Below are 21,641 nucleotides of genomic sequence, written 5' to 3'. Positions count from 1 at the left end.
GTAGGTTTACAAAAACTAGACCCCAAAAGGTGCAAATTAGGAGAGATCTATTGAAGACTCTTAATGACTTCCAAAGGTTGCTAGGAGACATTTCCCACATTACTGGGATAGGTCCTGATGACCTGATTAATTAAAAAAAAAAACAAAAACAAAAACCTTAGATGATGACAAGGACTTGAATGGCCCCAGGGATTTACAGATGAAGCTGAGAGCGAATTGACTTTGAAGAGAAATTACAGAAGACACATGTGGGTCATGTGAATCCAAAACTTAACTGCATCTGGTCATATTACCCTCCAAATATTTCCCTACAGGAATTTTAATGCAGAGGGTGGATATTATTTTAGAGTGAATTTTTTTTACCACATAAACCAAGTAAAAAATTAAAAACTTATGTGGAAAAGGTCTCTGAGTCAATTCAAAGAGGAAAATTAAGACCTCGTCAATTAGTGGGAATAGACCCAGCAGAAATTATAGTACCTTTTAATAATGATGAAATTGACAAATTATGGGAAGAAAGTGAACCCTGGCAAAAAGCTTGTAGTAATTTTTTGGGGGGAGAGATTATCAACAACTATCCCAAAAGCAAGAGAATTCAACTTATAAAGAGAACTAACTGGATCCTTCCTCACTTTGTATGGGACTCACCAATAACTGGAGCCTCCACAATCTATACTGATGCAAATAAATTAGGAAAGGCAAATTACAAATCAGAAAATTTAAGTAAAGTGGATTAAAGCCCTTATGATTCTGTTCAAAATCAGAATTAGATGCTATTCTTATGGTCCGAAGGAATTTTAAAGAATCTCTCAACATAGTTAATGATTCACAATATTCAGAAAGATTTTTTTTGCATATTGAAACTGCTGAATTTATATCAGAGGATATAGAATTGATTATATTATTTATTTAGTTACAAGATATAATCAGGAAAAGGAATCATTCCCATATACATAACACACATCCGATCCTATACAGGTCTGCCAGGTCCTCTAGCACAAGGTAATGCAGAAATCGATCAATTATTGATTGGAAATGGCTGAAGACCTCCAAATTTCATTTAAAAAAATCATGTCAGGGGGCTGGAAAGGTGGCTCAGAGGTTGAGAGCACTGGCTTCTCTTCCAGATGTCTTGAGTTCAATTCCCAGCAATCACACGGTGGCTCACAACCATCTATAATGAAATCTGGCACCCTCTTCTGGCCTGCAGGGATACATGCAGGCAGAGCATGTATACATAATAAATAAATAAATCTTTTAAAAAAATCATGTCAAGCCGGGCGATGGTGGCACATGCCTTTAATCCCAGCACTCGGGAGGCAGAGGCAGGATGATCTCTGTGAGTTCGAGACCAGCCTGGTCTACAGAGCTAGTTCCAGGACAGGCTCTAAAGACACAGAGAAACCCTGTCTCGACAAACAAAAAACAAACAAACAAACAAAAAAAACATGTCAAAAGCAAAGGTTTACAAAAAGACTTTTCTATCACATGGCAACAAGCCAAGGAAATTATAAGGAAATGTCTTACTTGTTCTTTAAATACCAAACACCAATACCTGGAAGAAGTAACCCAAAGGGTACTCAAAGGAGTAAAATCTGGCAGATGGATGTGTTCCATTTTGTAGAATTTGGAAAACCAAAATATGTACACCACACCATTGATACCTATTCAGTTTTTTAATGGGCAACTGCCTTGAGTCGGAAAAGGCTGATTTGGTAATTACACATTTGCTACAAGTTATGGCCATCAAGGGTATATCTGTACAAATAAAGACAGCAATGCCCCAGCACATGTCTATAAGAAAATGAAAGTTTTTCGCTTATTATAATATAAAGCATATTACAGGTATACCACACAATCCTACAGGACAGACAGTTATAGACAGATCAAATTGAACTCTAAAGGATATGTTAAATAAACAGAAAGGGATGATAAATACCCCTAGGAATAGACTGAATAATGCTTTATTAACTTTGAATTTTCTAAATGCTAATGAGAAAGGAACAACAGCTGCAGAGAGACATTGGACAGTAGAAAAGAAACTACAGAATTAACTCAGTAGATATACATTAAAGATGTGTTGATCTCAGAATGGAAACCAGGACATGTGTTACATTGGGGAAGGGGTTTTGCTTTTGTTTCCACAGGAGAAGAAAAGTTATGGATACTATCAAAATTGATAAATATTTGATTTGAACAAGAGACACCTCTTAATGGGAAGAGATGATAGTTCATCTAGCAGCATGGTTCTTTAATCTAAATTAACCTATAAAACTAACAAAGGCTTTTAATTTGATCAAGTATAACTTGTCAAAAGAGAATCTCAACCAGAATTAGGATTGGGGAAGGGTTTTGTTTTTGACTTTTCAGGAGAAGAGAGGTATCCAGCTATGGAATTTGAAGACCACTGGACAAATGAGACAAGCAAAGAAAAAGGACAAATAACCCAGAAAAAAAATGTCTCAAGAAAAAGGACAAATCATCCAGAAAAATATGTCTCAAGAAAAAGAGTAATTAGCCTATTGGTATATCACATTTCCAACAGGTTAAAATTTCATAAATCTTCCTAAATGTTTGTTTCTTCTATTCTCTACAGACATATAACGCAAATGGTCTTTCTGTGGTCCCAGTAGAATTAAAGATTAAAGCTGGCTCTGGAATGGCTAAAATAAAAAACACCAATGATAGCCTTTGCTGGAGAGGTTGTGGAGTAACGGGTACGTTGCTGGTGGGAATGCAAACTTGTGCAACCACTTTGGAAAGCAGTGTGGCGGTTTCTCAGGAAATTCGGGATCAGCCTACCCCTGGACCCAGCAATACCACTCTTGGGAATATACCCAAGAGATGCCCTATCATACAACAAAAGTATATGCTCAATTATGTTCATAGCAGCACTGTTTGTAATAGCCAGAACCTGGAAACAACCTAGATGCCCTTCAATGGAAGAATGGATGAAGAAAGTATGGAATATATACATATTAGAGTACTACTCAGCAGTAAAAAAACAATGACTTCTTGAATTTTGCATGCAAATGGACGGAAATAGAAAACACTATCCTGACTGAGGTAAGCCAGACCCAAAAAGAGGAACATGGGATGTACTCACTCATAATTGATTTCTAGCCATAAATAAAGGACATTGAGCCTATAATTCGTGATCCTAGAGAAGCTGAATAAAAAGGTGAACCCAAAGAAAAACATATAGTCATCCCCCTGGATATTAACCTTCATCAGGTGATGAAAGGAGACAGAGACAGAGTCCCACATTGGAGCACCGGACTGAAACCCCAAGGTCCAAATCAGGAACAGAAGGAGAGAGAGCACGAGCAAGGAACTCAGGACCGCGAGGGGTGCACCCACACACTGAGACAATGGGGATGTTCTTTCGGGAACTCACCAAGGCCAGCTGGACTGGGTCTGAAAAAGCATGGGATAAATCCGGACTCACTGAACATAGCAGACAATGAGGACTGTTGAGAAGTCAAGAACAATGGCACTGGGTTTTGAGCCTACTGCATGTACTGGCTTTGTGGGAGCCTAGGCTGTTTGGATGCTCACCTTACTAGACCTGAAAGGAGGTGGGAGGTCCTTGGACTCTCCACAGGGCAGGGAACCCTGACTGCTCTTCGGGCTGATGAGGGAGGGGGAGTTGATTGGGGGAGGGATAGGGAAATGGGAGGCAGTGGGGGGAGGAGGCAGAAATCTTTAATAAATAAATAAATAAATAAATAAATAAATAAATAAATGAAGCTGGCTCTGGAGTTGGAGCGTTGCTCTCTCATTCTCTAAACCCAAGCATGCTTATTAAAATCTCTGTCTCATGATGTGACAGAAGAAAAACAAATATTTAAGGACTATTTTATTGCCACTAATTTCATAATCCTTTGGTTTCATATCAACTCTTTAACAGCTTTTCTTAAGGTATATAATATATATATATATATATATATATATATATATAACTTTTTGTCATGGTATTACTGTACTAATTCTAGAAAAAAGTTTCATCTACCTTCCTGTACATGGTTTCAGGTTTGAGTTTCTATCAGTCTTTTGCAGTGAACTATGAGCATGTCTAACAGCGACGTCTATAGTCTCCAAACAGGATGGAGCCTCACAATGACAATTCATCCAGGACTATGATAACACCACTAAGCTGAAAAACACCATTTAAGATTGGTTTTGTACTACAAATTGCTCAGAACAATTTCAAGGTGGCTGGCTGAGATGATCCAGCCTCACAGACTGCTCTAACCAGGACTTGAGACAGACCCTACACTTTTCCATTATGCAGAGCCTGAACAACAAACGATATAGCCGCCTATCCCAGGACTTGACAGTTAATTTTTCTTTAGGCTCCCCTAAAGATACCTTCATCCCCAGACAGCAGGAAGTAAATTTAAAAATACAACACCCACATTCCCAAGAGGTGGGGTGGTGGGTTTTGGTTGTTTAATGGGTTATGGATATTTAGCACTACTTAGGGGGGTTGGTTACCAGTTGTTATCATGGTCAGGAGAAAAGTTGAACAAAGGAGATTAGATTCAGAGCTCTTGTTTTGGAAAACAGGGGGAATATAGATAGGATAGGATAAAAAGGTAGATTATTGAATTTACTTTTAAAGAGTAACTACTAGTTTTATACTGGATTGGATTTTATACAATTTATATATATACAAATTTTTTATATTTGATATTATTATTATTTTGTTAGAACATATTGTACATCATTTCTACTCTAGTTCAAGCTATTGTACCTATTGTACATTTTACAATTGTACATTTAACAATGTAATGTAAATTTCTAGTCTTGAAAATTATTATTACCAGCTGTTTAGGATAATAAGGAAATGCAGGTTAGTAGTTAATCACCTATTATAATTGAACTTGTAGTCACATTAAGTATGTTTTCAAGGTCAAACAAAGATATATTTTAGATAGACAGGTTATCTTCAAACACTTCAGAGATCTACAGAATATGGTATTTAAGATGTTTTAATAACATAGTTGTTTTTTTGTTTTTTGATAATGAGACATGTCTGCTCCTAGCAGTACCAATCCACTTCAGAGAAGATATTGGGCACTGAAGAACTACACAAGGAGTTTACTTTCTTTGTGGCAAAAGTAAGCCATTGGGCAAGAAAGTGCCCCTGTCTTGACTGCTGACAGTATGCTGTCCTTATTGGACAAGCAGGACACAAAAGAAAGTGACTACCAAACACTGTCAAGACAAGGAGGGCCAGCCCTTCAGAATATCCTGCTTCACAGAAAAGTCTGTTGATATGCTAGGCCTGTAGGCCGAAGATGGATGCCCCAACTTTGCAGAAAAACTTCAGGTGACTGTCCAGGAAGACAGCTGTTTTTGTCATTACTCACAGTTTTAGAACTTTCTTACTTGCACTTCCTGCTTACTCAGTTAATATTATTTCTTTCTTGGGTTTCTGAGGGAGTTGAAGACAATATAGTTACAGTTTTTCTTGTTTACCAGACATAGAAAGCAAGTTATAATAGAAAGTAAATTAGGTACAAGACTTTGGACTCACCACAATAGGATAGATATGGAGTATTTTCTCTGAATTCGTCAAGTGCAAATGGACTAGACATGGTTGATGTATTTATTGCCTGTATATATTGTATATAATTATTGTATTTACTATATATAGTTTTTCTTATATTAGTTATAGCCTTCTTTATCATTTCAGACAAAAAGGGGGAAATGTAGTGATATTTTATTTGTATTTTAACAAATAAAACTTGCCTAAAGAACAGAACACAAAAGAGCCACACTAGTCAGCCATACAGGCCAGGCAGTGATGACACACACCTTTAATCCCAGCGGCCACACTAGTTAACCATAGAGGCCGGGCAGTGGTGGAGCACACCTTTAATCCCAGTACCAGAGAGGAATATAAGGTAAGATGAGACAGGAACTTGCTCTCTTTTAGTCTGAAGATTTCATAGAGGTAAGAGCTCTCTAGTGGTTTGGCTGCTGCTTTGCTTTTCTGATTTTCAGGTTGAACCCCAATATCTTTCTCTGGGTTTTTATTATTCATGCTAAACAGTTCCCAGTGCTTGACTGGGCAACTTACAACTGCATATAATTCCAGGTCTGAGTATCCAACACACACATAACACAACACACAAACACACACACACGTGCATGCCTGTGTGCATGCATATACACATGCACAGAAAAAAAGGATAAAGTAATGAGGAGAAAAGAAAAAAAAGGACTGAATTCGTTATGGGTTATGGGAAAGGGAAATAATCTTTTACTTGCAGGTAGCTGAACATTTAGCCTTGAAATCACATTCAATGCCTATGCAACAAAACAACATAAGGATAATAAATATGAAACACCTACACAGATGGAAATGGGAAAATGGCTTAGTGCCCTAAAGGCAGCATCACTTACCTCCAGGGAAGTACTGGGCTGAGTAGCACTGGTGGCCATGTATCTGCTGAACTGTTTGAACTGTTGGAGCCCATCCTCTACAGCCAGTGGCAGTAAGGTATGATTGGGTCTGTAACAACCTTCTACCTGCAGCATGCGTAGCTCTGAGATGCAGGTCTGCAACCTAACGAAGTTCCCTCTCACTTGCTGCAGAGAAAAGGGAATCAAAGACACAAATCTTTAGTAACCCAGTACGTTGGCTAGCTTCTGTCAAATCAACACAGACTTGAGTTACCTGGGAAGAAGAAACCACAATCGAGGAATGGCTTCCCTCAGAGTGGTCTATTAGCTTGTCTATGTGGCATTTTCTTGATTAACGATTGATGTAGGAGGGCCTAGCCTCCTATGGGCTGTGACAACCCTGGACTGGTAGCTCTGAGTTGTGTAAAAAATTAGGCTGAGCCGGGCGGTGGTGGCGCACGCCTTTAATTCCAGCACTTGGGAGGCAGAGGCAGGTGGATCTCTGTGAGTTCGAGACCAACCTGGTCTACAAGAGCTAGTTCCAGGACAGGCTCCAAAGCCACAGAGAAACCCTGTCTCGAAAAAATAAAAAAAAAAAAATAGGCTGAGAAAGCAAGGGGAGCAAGTCAGTAAGGAGCTTTCCTCCTAAACCAGGGAGTGGTGGTACACCCCTTTAATCCCAGCACTTGGTAGGCAGAGGCTAGTAGATTTCTGAGTTCAAGGCCAGCCTGGTCTACAGAGTGAGTTCCAGGGCTACACAAAGAAACCATGTCTTGAAAAATCAAAACAAAAAGAGCTTTAGATTCCCCGAAGTGAAGTCTGGCAATTGAACTTGGGTCCTCTGAAAAAGCAGTGCGTGCTCTTAACTTGTGAGCCATCTCTCCACCCCCAACACTGTGTTTCATAGCTTTCAGAAAAATCACTGCACTGTGTACTTTATTTTCCCTTTTATATCTGCTTTTCTTGCCACACTAGGGAGACTTGAGCCTGCTGTGGTTTCTATCCTCAGAACTCCATGTTTATCTGATTCCTTCAAATCGTCTCTCTAGCAGTATCGATTCCCTGCCTTCTCCTCCCTCTCCTGCTGCTCTCAGTACAGTCATCCATGGCGTCTCTCTTAGAACGTAGTCTTACCTGCTGCGTGACATGATCAGATGCCAGCTACTGAGCATGACCAAGTAAGCACTACAGGCAGACCAGAGCATTCTGAACCCTAATACCTCATTGTAGACAATGCAACATTTCAATAATTCTTTATAATGGAAAATTTAAAGGAATTAGGAAGAGTTTCATTATAGGGACATTCTTCTGGAATCCTTCTTTGGGAGGGAAGTTAATCATCTGGGTTATTTATATTCATGTCACAATGGCTATAAAAGGAATTCTAATATTTTAATTATGAATTCTGTGTCATTACTCCTTATAAAAGGTTCAGAATTATTTGATGATACTAAAAAATTAAATGTGAGGGGTAATTTTGGGTCTCTCCTGGATATGTTCCCCCATTCAGTATTTTTCTGCATTTACATTTTGAGGTGTCCCTGCAGACAGGAAATGTCAGCTGTTTTTCTTGTGCAGTAAAAATGGAATTAAGAGCCTGTTTTCCTGTAGACTGGATTGTTGGTCCATCCATGATGTAGACATAATGTGGTCGCATCATGCTTGCGATTTTCTTGAGTTTCTAACTAGCATTGAGTTTATTGTTCTCCAGGGAGGAAATTTTGGCTTGTCATCTTTCCTGAGTACCGGTGGGGAGTCCTAAGTGTGTTTTTGTTTTTGTTTTCTTCAGGACTGACTACAGGCAATGAAAAGGCTCTACCTGGCAGGTTTCATGGGGTAGTGGTGGAAGAGAAACAGCAGGTTCCATCCTGGATCTGGCATACAGCCAATTCCTTGAAGGACGTGGCCAAGGACTTAGGGTGCCCTGGCACAGGCTGTTCTTGGGAGATTTGTGTCCCTCACCCTGACACCTGCATTCCTAGATCTCTGAGGCCTACGACTACACTTTCCTCAAGGGCTTCTGTCAAGACTTCTTTCTGAGAGAAATGGAGAAATGAATACACTTTTCCCTAGCCTGACTCGGTTCTTTTCTACTGCTAGCCTTTCCTCTTTGCTTTCTCCAACCCCAGGTTGATAAGACCACCAAAGTGTTTTGTCTGGGGTTCATTCAACAGTGAGCCTGATCTGTGCCAATGTATTCATCTTTCAACCCTTCAGAGAAAAATGGAAAAACTGGGTGTGGATTACTCCCACCTGTAATCCTAGCAGTCGGTGGAATAAATTGGAGGAATTGTCACAACTTTGAAGCCAGCTTGAACCAGATAGTGATCCTCAGGCCAGGCTGGTTGACAGAATAACACCATTGTAAGCTGTTTATTTCATTCTTTAATGAAATAAACAGTTACCACCAGCACCACCAACAGCAATCGGAATGGGGGAGCAGGCACTTTGCCCAGGTCACACTCTTGGCTACTCGCTTTCAGGAGGCAATTAGCCTCACCCCTTTCCTGTGGTTTTCCTTTGGCACTTGGCAGATCAGCTGTTTCCCAGCTTAGTGAAACACCTGACCACTTCAAGGTTTCTACTATAATACTGCCCGCCTTTCCTAATGGAGGGATTAAGGGATCAACTGATTTAAAAATAGCCACGTATACTGGGAGTAGCAGGGAGACAAAGCCACCTGAAGAAAAATTATCACAGCACTCGATACTGGCAAGTTTTTGTTTGCCTTCCAGATCACTGTCCACTTTTCTCTCCCTGGTTTTGTATTCTTGGAGGCCAATCTCTAGGGACCAATTCCGTGTGTTTCCTCACACTCCTCCTTCTAAAAAGGCCTGTCCAATCGGAGGCACTAGCTGGGGATTTACCTGCGGGAGCCCCACGTACCAATGCTGTACTTAGGTGAGCTCAGGCTCTCCTCCACAGCAAAATTCCATTGTCAAGGTCCTCATACCTACTGTGCAGTGGTCCTGAATAAAATCTATGGCGCTTTAACAAGAGTCACTGTGCTTTCTTTAACAAAGGTCCCAGATTCCACAAGGCAGCTGTCTTGGGTGGCCTGGCTGAGGCCTGATTCTTTTGTTGACTCTGCCTAAACTGCCTTCACTTCTGCAAATATTCTCTTTCTGTATCTCTGAAAATTTCTCAGCTTGGATATGCCATCTGTTCTTGCCTGCAACTTGACTGACTTATATAGCTCCTTAAAGAGCTTCCTTTAAAAGGGAAAACGGGAATTCTCTTTTCTTTCCCATATATAGTTCTTTCTCCTCTAGCTACCTAGGTCTCTTTGAAGCCCCAGAGCCCACTTCTAGACCCAAGACGATGGCTGGCACCTGCCTGGTTTCCTCTTCTGTGCTGAGGCTTAGAAACTTAAGGGAGTAGACTGTGACAGCCCAAGGTTCCCCTCATTGTACTAAGTGATGAGTACAGTGTCCTGAGAAGTGTGTGTGTGTGTGCATGCGCGTACACGCATGTGTGCCCGCGTGTGTGGAGGCCAGAGGTCAACCTCCAGTGTCATGCCTCAGACACTGTCCTAGTTTGCTTTTTGTTGATGTGATAAACACCACGACCAAAAGTGGCTTGGGGGAGGAAAGGGTTATTTTAATTTATAGCTTATGGTCCAGCACTGAGGGAAGCTGGGACAGGAACTCAGGAACCGAAGTGAAGACCTTGGAGGAGTGCTGCTCACTGACTTGCTCAGCTACCTGACTGGCTTACACAGTCCACCTGCCCAGGAAGGCACTGCCCACAGGAGGTTAGGTCCTCCTACATCAGTTAGCAATCAAGAAAATGCTCCCACATGCCAATCTGAGGGAGGCAATTCCACAGTTAAGGTTTCTTCTTCTTAGGTGTGTCAAGTTGACAATCAAGATTCGTCATTATAGGAGCCATCTCCCTTTTATTTTATCCTGTTGAGCCCGGTCTCCCTGGGAGCCGAGGCATGCTGACTGGGCTGTGCTAGAGCACCAGGAACCCTCCTGTTTCTGCCTCCCCAGCTCTGGGGTAACAAGCACACACCACACCCAGCTTTTTACTCAAGGCTCAGGATCAAACTCAGGTCCTCATCCTTGAGCCAGCAGGACCAGCTTTAATTGTGTGTGCTCATGCTCCAAACAGGCCCTTGAACTCAGTCTCAAGCTGGTGCAGGCAAGCTCCTTAACTGTGAACTACCTCCACAGCCTCTTGTCATGTGTTTCCTTTGGGTTACCCAGGCAAGAGGGTGCACCTGGTTCTTGTTGCTTTGCCTGGATGGAACAGTGACTTGTTTCGGATGAATGGAATGTGGAAGAAGCGAACTTTTTGTGACCAGGACATAAAACATATCCTCTCTCCTCTCTCTCTCTTTCTCTTTCTCTCAACTGCTTGCGGAAGAGCTCAGATGAGAACATGCAAATAACTCTATGTAGAGATCCAGGTGGTGAGGAAACATGAACTTCTAATTTTCATCTGAATTTAGAACCTGCTCCTCCAGCTCTAGTCATGCTTCAGAAGACTACAATCATAGCTGCCATATTTAAAACAACCTCATGAGAAACTCCATGCCTGAGCCACCTACCTGAGCTGCTTGTATGTTTTTAACTCACAATAATCATGAAACAATAAATGTTTATTATGTTAAGACACCACATTTTCATATAATCTGGCAGAAAAAGTTAATGATCTGAGGAATCAAATTCTACTCAACTTGTAGAAAGTATCAATTGAACTCCTTAATTAATTTAATTTAATTTTTAAAAGATGTATTTATTTATTATGTATAGTGTTCTGTCTGCATGTATGCCTGCAGGCCAGAAGAGGGCATCAGATCTCATTACAGATGACTATGAGCCACCGTGTGGTTGATGGGAATTGAACTCAGGACCTCTGGAAGAGCAGGCAGTGCTCTTAACCACTGAGCCATCTCTCCAGCATCCCCTTAATTAATTTTTAATGATTTTCTATCCCAATCCAGCTGAAACAACAATGTACAGACAAACTCACTAGACTAATTACTTTGAGAGTTTATATAAAATCCTTTCCCTGACTGGGTGGTCTTGGAGACTGAGGTAGTTGGATTTCTGTGAGTTCTACACCAGCCTGGTCTACGTGAGCGAGTTCCAGGACAGTCATGGTGGTTACACAGAGAAACCCTGTCTAAGAAACAAACAATAACAACAACCCCCCACAAAAAAAACCCCAAAAACCTTTTCCTGTAGGATTCATTTTGAGACACAATACCCAGGTTCTATAAACCCAAAGTATAATCAAAGTAATCCAAGTATATTAAATTTTTACAAAGCTGTAACCCAAGAAGCATAAAATATAAAGCTGGCAAGAGGTCAATTGTGTTGGTTAGTGTTTTTTTCCTTCCTTCCTTCCTTTTTTTTTTTTTTTTTTTTGTCAATTTGACAGAAGCTGGGGTAATCTTGGAAGAGGGAAGCTCAGTTGAGAAAATGCCTCTGTCAGACTGGCCTGTAGACAAGCCTGTAGGACATTTTCCTGATTGACACTTGACATGGAAGGGCCTACCCATTGTGGATGGTGCCATTCCTAGGCAGCTTGGTCCTGACTTGTATAAGAAAGCAGACTGGCAAGCCTTGAGGAACAAATCAGAAAGCAGCACTCCTCCATGGCTTCTCCTTCAGTTCCTGCCCTGACTTCCCTTCAGGATGGATTGTGATCCGAACATGTAAGTCCAACAAACCTTTTTTCTCTGTGAACAAGAACTCCTGAGAAGAAGCTGTGTCTTCAGAGACTGATTGCTTAGAATTTCAGTACCACATAGAGATTGGAATGTTGCAAGTCCAAAGGCTAATAACCTTATTGTGGACTAGTTCTAGCCCTCTGGAAACCATTCCTTGCGCGCCTCTGTGTGGCTATTAACATCTTATGACTAATAGAGTAAAGCCTTTAGTATCTATTAACTTAGCAGACCACTGAGCTTCTACCAATTCAGACTAAGAAGGACACTAGATAAACTCTTGGGCCTACAGTAAAGCTCCCCCCACCTGTCTGTAACCGTATTCAGGTAAATCCATCAGTGTATTTTAAATTTGCCTTGATTTATAATTTTTTTGTCCTATAAAACTTCCTAAAACTGCTTCCACATTGGAACATGTAATTTGGGGTAACTTGAATTTGTGTTCCCTGACTGTGGTCACTCAAAATGGCTTCAGCATAAACTATCTTATTCCCTTTAAGACAAGAACTGTAGTTTTTGCACCGACCCGTCCAAGTTGCTTCTGGTCATGGTGTTTGATCACAGCAGTAGAAAGCAAACCCAAACAGATGTGATTATTTCCATACCTTATAGTACCGAAAGAGATATTATATTCCCACTTTGAATGAGGAGCATGAGACATTAATTAAAAAACGAGTGGATTCTAGTTCAGTCTTAGACACACAATCAGTAACAAGTCTGTGAAATTCCTTCCTTTGGTTACCTTAAAGACAGAATATATGTCCACTGAATTAGCAGCAAGAGTGACTCAAAGAAGGCTTTTGTAATTTTGAATTATGTTGTGATTTTGAATTCTGTCTAAGACAACAGGAAGACATGAATTTTCTTTGAGGAGGAGAGTAGTTAACTGTGCGGGAGCTTTGTAAAGACAATGGTCCCTGCCTCAGCCACTCCTTCTAGATCCTTATGTGTTTTACCTGAAGGAATTAAAGTTTCAACCAAGTGTAGCACAGGGAAAATAGTTTCTGTTTTGCAGTTAGGATTTTCTGAGCAGAGTGAATTAGGGCCTTGAGTTTCACCCCAGGACAAGTTCTGGAGAAACAGAGTGACTAAATAGCCAGACCTCTGAAGAGATTTAGAAACTTCTCGAAGTGTTTACATTTCAAAGAGGGCAAAAGGATCTATCTGTTTACATTTCAAGGAACTGCAGCTGCCTAGGTCTCTGCTCTCTCCTGGAGGAGAGGGATGGTATGCAGCCTTTTTCAACCCCCAAATTACCAGCTCAGAGACTTTCCTCTTGCAGCACCCCTCCCCCCAGGATGACTACTGGTTCAAGCGGGCTGACTAGAAACGAGGGACCAATGTGGTTTTCACGGTAGGTGATAACAACTGCGGGCTCTGCTGTGGAAATCTCATTTGCTTTCGGGGTATCATGAGTACAGACAGACTTACCACAAACGGGAGGACACACTCATGTTGGTTTTGTACTGTGTATAAGCTGAACAGAGACATGCGGCTGGGGCCCATCAAATTGCAGGCGATGGAGAAGAAGTTCTGTAAGGCCTCACAGAGGTTGGGGCAGATGTGGGCCCAGGAGGGTGGAGCGATATGCACAATGAGCAGCCTCGGGGGTTGGGGACTTATCTTCGTGGTAGGAGCGGTCCCTCTACTACCAGTTCTCCTTCGATTCATGGCAGCCACACCAGTGCGGAACTGTAGCCACCACTTGAATAACTGATAGTTCTAAACCTACAGGAAAAGAAAAAGAAATGACTGGCTTTCATAAAACGGGATCACTCTAATGTGTAAATGGATCACATTTTAAAAAATCCATTCTTCGGTTGAGGGGCATCTAGGTTGTTTCCAGGTTCTGGCTATTACAAATAATGCTGCTATGAACATAGTTGAACAAATGTCTTTCAGTAGGCTGTCTTTTTGTCTTATTGATTCGTGTCCTTTGCTTTACAGAAGCTTCTCAGTTTCAGGAGGTCCCATTTGTTTATTGTTGCTCTCAGTGTCTGTGCTACTGGCGTTATATTTAGGAAGTGGTCTCCTGTGCCCATGCATTGAAGGCTACTTCCCACTTTCTCTTCTATCAGGTTCAGTGTGGTTGGATTTATAATGAAGTCTTTAATCCACTTGTGCATGGGGATAGATATAGATCTATTTTCATTCTTCTACATTCAAATCAAAACAACTCTGAGATACCATCTTACATTAGTCAGAATGGCTAAGATCAAAAACACCAGTTATATATGAACTGCTAAGCTCAGGATCACACAGATGACCCTACTTGAACTCTGTGGGACACTAAACAAAACAAAAACTAGTAAACATGGGAAAGAGGAAGGAAATAAGAGAAGACGATAGGGTGGAGAGTAACCAGAATGCATTATACACATATATAAAATTGCCAAAAAACATTTTTTGTTAATAAAAAGGAGAAAAGTAAGATAATTTTTATTCGTGAACTTAGATATAAAAGTCCCAAACAAGGGGGCTGGAGAAATAGCTCAGAGGTTAAGAGCATTGCCTGCTCTTCCAAAGGTCCTGAGTTCAATTCCCAGCAACCACACGGTGGCTCACAACCATCTGTAATGGGGTCTGGTGCCCTCTTCTGGCCTGTGGTCATACACACAGATAGAATATTGTATACATAATAAATAAATAAATACTTTAAAAAAAAAAGTCCCAAACAAGAGAGGAATATTAAAGCTAGGAGCATGTGAAAAGAATAACTCATCATGGACTGGAGAGATGGTTCAGCAGTAAAGAGCACTTGTTGCTCATCCAGAGGACCCAGGTTCATTCCCAGCACCTATGATAGCCCATAACTGTGTGAACACCAGTCCCTGGGAATCTGCATCCTCTGTAGGCCTTTTCAAGCACCAGACACACTCATGTGGTGCACAGACACACATGCAGGCATAACCTTATACACATGACATAAAAATAACATATTATAACCAAATTGGGTTTATTTCAGAAGCATAATGTTAGTTAGGAATGGTAGCTTACACACACCTCTAACCTCAGCATTTGGGAGGCTGGGGCAGGAGGATTGCTTCTAGTTTGAGGCTGACTTGGGTTACAGAGTAAGAAAAACTAGTCTTAAAAGAAAGAAACCAGAGAACCTAATGATGTGGGATGTCCCTTTGTATGCTGTGAATATATTTCATTATAGTTGGTTAATAAAAAAGTTACTTTGGCCTATGGCAGGGCAGAATGTAGTTAGGTAGGAAATCCAAACAGACACAGGGAAAAAGAAGGCAGATTCGAGGGAGACACCAGCAGCCACCAGAGAAGCAAGATGTGAGGTAACAAGCCAAGGGCCTTGTGGTAAAATATAAACTAATATAAATGGGTTAATTTAAGATGGAAAAGCTAGTTAGCAAAAATCCTGAGCCCTCAGCCAACCAGTTTGTAATTAATATCAAGCCTCAGAGTGGGTATTTGGGAACTGGCAGGTGGGAGAGAAACCTCCAGTTTCAACCCAAGTTTAATAAAACACAATAATGATGATGATGATGATGATGATGATGATAATAATAATAATAATAATAATAATAACTTGTTACATTGGAAGATTAAACGGAAAAATTATATGATCATTTATAGATGTGCAAAAACTTTTTGTTAAAATCCAGTATTCATGCATAACAAAGTCCCTTAGTGACTTGGAATAGAATAGTCTGATTAAAACATGTTAGTAAAAACTTAGAGCAGCAAGTCATGGTGGCTCGTGCCTATAATCCTACCAGGGGTGAGGGTGAGGCGGGAAGATTGAGGCCTGGCTGGGCTATTTTGTGAGCTTTAGGACAGATTAATCTAACATTGATTCCATCTCAAAAAAGTCTAGCATATCTAGGCCTATAGCATGCATCTGTAACCATGAGGAGAGGCAGATGGTTGATGCGTTTGGGACCAGCTGGGGATTTGCGTTAGTCTTCTGATACTGAGTGAGACCTTGCATAATAAAAACAACCACCACCAAAACAAAGACCCCAGAGCAAACACTGCTCTATATTTTTAGATGGCAAATTGAACCTAGGGCCTCACCCACACAGCAACTATGATGTCTTCTACCACTAAGACACATCCCCAGCCACATGAGTACACATATATGTACACGTGTTTTCATGCACATGTGTGCATGTGTGAAGGACATAAGATGATCTCTGGTGTCATTCCTCAGGAGTCACCAAACTTATTATTTGTAACAGGGACTGAGACTGAGACCTTGGGCTTGCTGATTAAGTTGGCCATCGAACCCCAAGAATCCATACCTTTCTGCCTTCACAGTGCTGGGATTCCAAGTGCACGTAATCATGTGTGGCTTCTTATATGGGTACTGAGGACTCCAATTTGGCAAGCCGTTTACTGATTAAGCTATCTTTGGTCTCACAATCATTCTTTTTTTAAAAAGAGTTGTTTTCATTGTATGTGCATTGGTGTTTTTCCTACGTGTATGTGTGTGTGAGGGTGCCAGATCTCCTGGAACTGAATTCAGAAAGTTGTGAACGATCCATGTAGATCTGGGGAATTGAACCTGGGTCCTCTGGAAGAGCAGTAGTGCTCTCAACCACTGAGCCATCTCTGCAGCACCACAATCATTGCCCCACCCCCAGGAACTAAAAGTGAGTCTTCATCGGCCACAGTTACTTGAGGGGAATGAAGCAGGTGGGGGGCAGGAGTGAGTGGCACGGATACCAAGCTGGCCCTGTTTCACTGATTTGGAGGTGATAAAGAACTAGCCCAGGTAGTGACCAATTGTCTCTGGTTTGATTTCCACCTGATTGAAGATCTTACCGTTGTGCATGCCCACCATGCTGCCAACCATCTTCTGGCAGAATGATCACGTCTCTGAGGTAGGTCTTCACCACCTTGGGTTTCGCTGTGGGTGATGCCTCCTTCTCTGGTGCTTGAGTTGAGAGTGCTGTTTCTGCAGCAGGCCACTGTTCAGGCACTGCCTCTATAGGGCCTGTACAACTACGTCAGCTGCTTATAGGATAAGTGCAGTGGTTGGTCCGGGTCCACACCGCAGTAGGTGGACTTGCAGAAGGTTCACTTCTGCTGCTCTACTTCAGCCATCTTGGCAGCTGCTCTGAAAAAGGAAGCGCTGGCTGTGTCTGCACAGTTCAACAATTATTCTTCATAGTTTTTCCCCACGAGATGAAGATGACAGTTTTCTCTTTGAGATGAAGCACTTACTACAATCACCCCAATTTAATACCACAGTGAAGGTGGCAACAAAGCAAAGCAAATAAATAAAAGGTAGTACAGGTAGGTATGGTGACACAAGCCTTCAGAGGTTGAGGAAGGAGGATCTGAGTTCACGGTCAACCTGGGATACATAGTGACATCCTGTCACAAATAAACATTTAATTTTTGATGTTTTATCCCCTACTGTATAGAATTATAATTGACCCTGTCCTTCATTTCAGACAGGGGCTTGCTTTATGTGGGTTGCCCTTCTGTATGCTGTGAATATGTTTTATCACCATTGGTTAATAGAGAAGCTGCTTTGGCCTATGGCAGGGAAGAATATAGCTAGGTGGAAAAGCCAAACTGAATACAGGGAAAAAAGAAGGTGGAGTCGAGGAAGAAGCAAGCAGCCACAGGAGAAGCAAGATGTAAGGTAGCACCACGGCCATGTGGCAATACATAGATTGATAAAAATGAGTTAATTTAAGTTGTAAGAGCTAGTTAATAATAAGCCTGAGCTAATAGGCCAATCAGTTTGTAATTAGTATTAAGCCTTAAGAGTTGCTGCGAGACCAGGCAAGATGAGAAACCTCCAGTTACAACTTGCTAAATCATCCCAAGCAGGTCTGGACTCAATCTGTGGCCCATGCTGTCCTTGAACAATGATGCCTTCCTGCCTCAGTCTCCCCAGAAGTTGTGATTACATGCCTGACTTGAAAGTACTCTTTGAAATCTTTTTTTTTAAATATTTATTTATTTATTATGTATACAATATTCTGTCTGTGTGTATGTCTGCAGGCCAGAAGAGGGCACCAGACCTCATTACAGATGGTTGTGAGCCACCATGTGGTTGCTGGGAATTGAACTCAGGACCTTTGGAAGAGCAGGCAATGCTCTTAACCACTGAGCCATCTCTCCAGCCCCCTCTTTGAAATCTTAAATTCAATTTTATTACTATTGTGTTCGTGTATGGATGATGCTCCACATGTATACAGAGGTCAGCGGACTAACTTTGTGCAGTTGGCTCTCTTTCCACTTTTATGTGCGTTCTGGGGACTGAATTTGAGGCAAGTGTCTTTACCCACTGAATCATTTTACTAACTCTGGCTTGAAAGCACTCTAGGAACCGGAAATCTAGATCAATGCCTAATGTATTTACCAAGAAAGCGATGATAGTATTTAATCTTTTAGCTGCACTTTTAAAGTAGTGCCTGGCTTAGCAGCCTGAAGCAAGAGGATTATCACAAGATCGAGGCCAGATAAAACTACAGAGTGAGACCGTCTCAAAAACAAACAAAATAAAAATGAACAAATAAACTGGTGTACAAGGCCAATTCTAAATGGAACGTTCTGTTTGAAGGTGACATATATATTGATACAGAAAAAATAGGTACCCAGGAGGCTCATTTACTACCCCTAGACTATTTTCCTTCATATATATGAAAACATCATTTTATTCTATCTATCTATCTATCTATCTATCTATCTATCCATCTATCATCTATCTATCATCTATCTATCTATCCATCTATCATCTATCTATCTATCTATCTATCTATCTATCTATCTATCTATCATCTATCTATCTGAAGCAAGGTCTCACTTTGTAGTCCAAGTTGACCTTAAACTCACATTGTTTCTGCCCCCTCAGTTTCCCAAATGTTGGGGTTACAGAGGTGAGCCACCATGTTCAGTTTCAAAACATCACCTTAGACATAGGCAGTCTGCACTTTGTACAGTTCCACTACACACCAATTTCAGCTGCTACTTCAGGGTTGGTCATTAACATTAGCCCATCAGAACAATTCAGGCATCAGGTTGCTGTGCAGAACTAGTCAAGTAATTACATAAACCATTATAGCCATAATAGATGTATATCAAATCACAATGATCAGTGAACAATTATATAACTCCTTTTAAAGTCTCTCAGCGAATGGTCACTGCGGGGTCCAGACTGCAAAGCAAGGAAGTGTGTTGCTCCTTCGCTCTTTGTGACTAGTCTGTGTGGAGTTTTATAGGAAATCGGTTATGACGAAAGGGATGTAGATATTGCAGGGGGAAGTGCCGCTAGCAAAACCATTACAGAGTGCTCCGGAAAATGTTCAAGCAGATCCAAACACAGGGATCTAACAATTTTCTGATGAGTAGAGAAAAGTGTGGTCTATTGTAAATTATCCTGTGAGAAGAAAGAAAGCCCAAGGCATTGTTCATACCACTGAAGTTTGTTTGTTGTTATTGTTTAAGACAGATCCCACTCTATAGCCCAGGTTGGCATTGAACCCTTGTCCTCCTGATACCTTCAAAGTATTGAGATGACAGGGTGATGACATCACACCCAATGCCCAGAAGCTGTTTCTCCCCTTTTGAAGACAAACAAAACATTTTCAATGTTACTGGTGCTTTCAGTTATAGCATGTGAAATATCAGCTCTTCATTCTCCTAAAGACGTCCACAGGAAGGGAGCGTTCAGTGTTCCCCACTGATTGATTGGCTCTGTGTCACAGGTGGTCCAGTTTTTTTTCTTTTTAGGTCAGTATGAAGTCATTCCAATAAAAATGTTGTCTATCTTCTCACACACTTGTCTTGCTTTGTTTTAGGGAATGGATTGTGATTCATTCCAATGCAAGTAAAATATTACAAAATACAGGAAAGTATTACAAATAAACACAAAGTCGAGATGGAATACGGCGGGAGATATCTGACTCAGTGGGCAGAGTGCTTGCTGAACAAGCCTGGCGACTTAGAATGTGAATCCCTGAAACCAACCGAAAGACGACAGGGCACTCCTGCTAGCCCAGTTACCTCAACACAGGAAGCAGAGACACGAGACTTCCCAGAGGCCTTTGAGCCAGCTTGCTTAGCATATGTACTACGAACAACAAAAAGAAACCCTGTTTCACACAGGATGGAAGTAAGAACCAACATCTGAGGTTGTTCTTTGACCTTCACACTCAAGTGGTGTGTTTGCATACAAACGAACATGCACACACACATATATCATACAGATAAACACACACCACACACACAAAACGAGAAAAAAAAGACAAAGATGAAATAAGCTTTTTTTTTTTTCCCTCAGAAATCTTTAGTGCCCATAGTCTACAAGAGCAGTTTAAGCTTCTTCTGCTTACAAAATTCCCAAGAAATTGAGGGGAAAATGGGATGGAAACGATGGTAAGAAAGGTTCTAGCATTGATGCTAGCCAGTCTGTTCTCAACGAAACACCTTGTGCAGTAAGTTCTGAGTGAGCGTTAAGATATCCCTTGATCTGAAATTAGAAGAGGCCCTGACAGTGTGTGGCAGTGGCACTATTAGGAGGTGTGGCTTTGTTGGCAAGGGTATGGCCTTGTTAGAGAGAGCGTGTCACTGTAGGGGCAGGCTTAGATGTTTCCTATGTTCAGGAGACCACCTAGTGTCTCAGTTGACTTCCTGTTGCACTCTCAGCCCCAGCACTATGGCTGTGTGCATACCACCATGCTCTAGGTCATGATGACAATGGACTGAACCTCTGAAACTATTCGAGCCACCCCTTCCTGTGGCTGTGGTCATGGTGTCTCTTCACAGCAATGAAAACCGTAACTAAGCCACACTCTTTCCCCTGGGTTTACTAAAATCCCCTTGTACCGTGACCTACTGTGGTTTCACAGTCTGTTTAGATCTCACAGTAACCTGCGATGGGAAGGCTCTGCTTTAAATGAAGCGACCCCCCTCAGACATGACCAGACAGCATATCTGAAGTGTTTGACCCCATGAACTCTCTTTTTATTAAGAACAACCACTGAATTTTTTTTTTTCTCTATAATGTGGTTAAACCTGGAACTGGGGCTTGAACTACCACAAACCAAATTACTTTAGTACTAAAATCCCTTCACTGGGTTTCAACTATGCTTGGAACAAAATCCAAAACTCCTCATCCTGGCCTCAAATTTTTGCCTGCGTGTCTTCCAGGATCTCCATCCCTGGGCCATGCTGTGGATGTTCACGTGGATCTGCCCACTCCCCAGGCTTCTTTCATCATGAACACATTCAGGCTCCAGCTGGGCTTCGAGTACTTTCTTCCCCAGTATTCTCTCACCACAGATTAGGGCCCCATTACATGCCCTCCTCAAAGTACCTGTGCTGTGAGTTTATACCTCTTAGGACACTTAACTGTGTAGTAAATTATCCAACTGTTCTCCCTCCAGCAGAGCTCCATCAAAATTTTCCGTGTGTGTGTGTGTGTGTGTGTGTGTGTGTGTGTGTGTATGTGTGTTGTGGGGACGGTGTCACCCTGTGGAGGAACACTGAACTAGCAGGTGCAAGGCACTGGATTACCCCCTAGTACCACAGACCAAACCAAACCATACTTCTTGGGGGTTCAAAT

General features: G+C 41.5%; 1 protein-coding gene and 1 pseudogene across 1 annotated transcript in view; both read right to left on the bottom strand.

Annotated features, from left to right (window-relative positions):
* Positions 1-13,765, bottom strand: part of LOC121443276 (meiosis 1 associated protein) — a 77,894-nt gene extending 64,129 nt beyond the window's left edge. Inside the window, exons 1-2 of the mRNA XM_041644986.1 lie at positions 13,526-13,765; positions 6,415-6,600 (exon numbers count right to left, since the gene is read on the bottom strand). Coding sequence (XP_041500920.1) covers positions 6,415-6,600; positions 13,526-13,765 — 426 coding nt within the window. The remainder of the gene's footprint in view (positions 1-6,414; positions 6,601-13,525) is intronic.
* A 2,966-nt stretch (positions 13,766-16,731) lies between these two features.
* Positions 16,732-17,164, bottom strand: LOC121441630 (annotated as a pseudogene).
* Positions 17,165-21,641: the final 4,477 nt, after the last annotated feature.

The sequence above is a fragment of the Microtus oregoni genome, unplaced genomic scaffold, assembly GCF_018167655.1.
Source record: "Microtus oregoni isolate MIOR12 unplaced genomic scaffold, Mior012 000002F_ref0000024, whole genome shotgun sequence".
NCBI classification, from domain to species: domain Eukaryota; kingdom Metazoa; phylum Chordata; class Mammalia; order Rodentia; family Cricetidae; genus Microtus; species Microtus oregoni.
The sequence above is the reverse complement of the archived record's forward strand: the minus strand, read 5'-3'. Positions and strand labels throughout refer to the sequence as shown.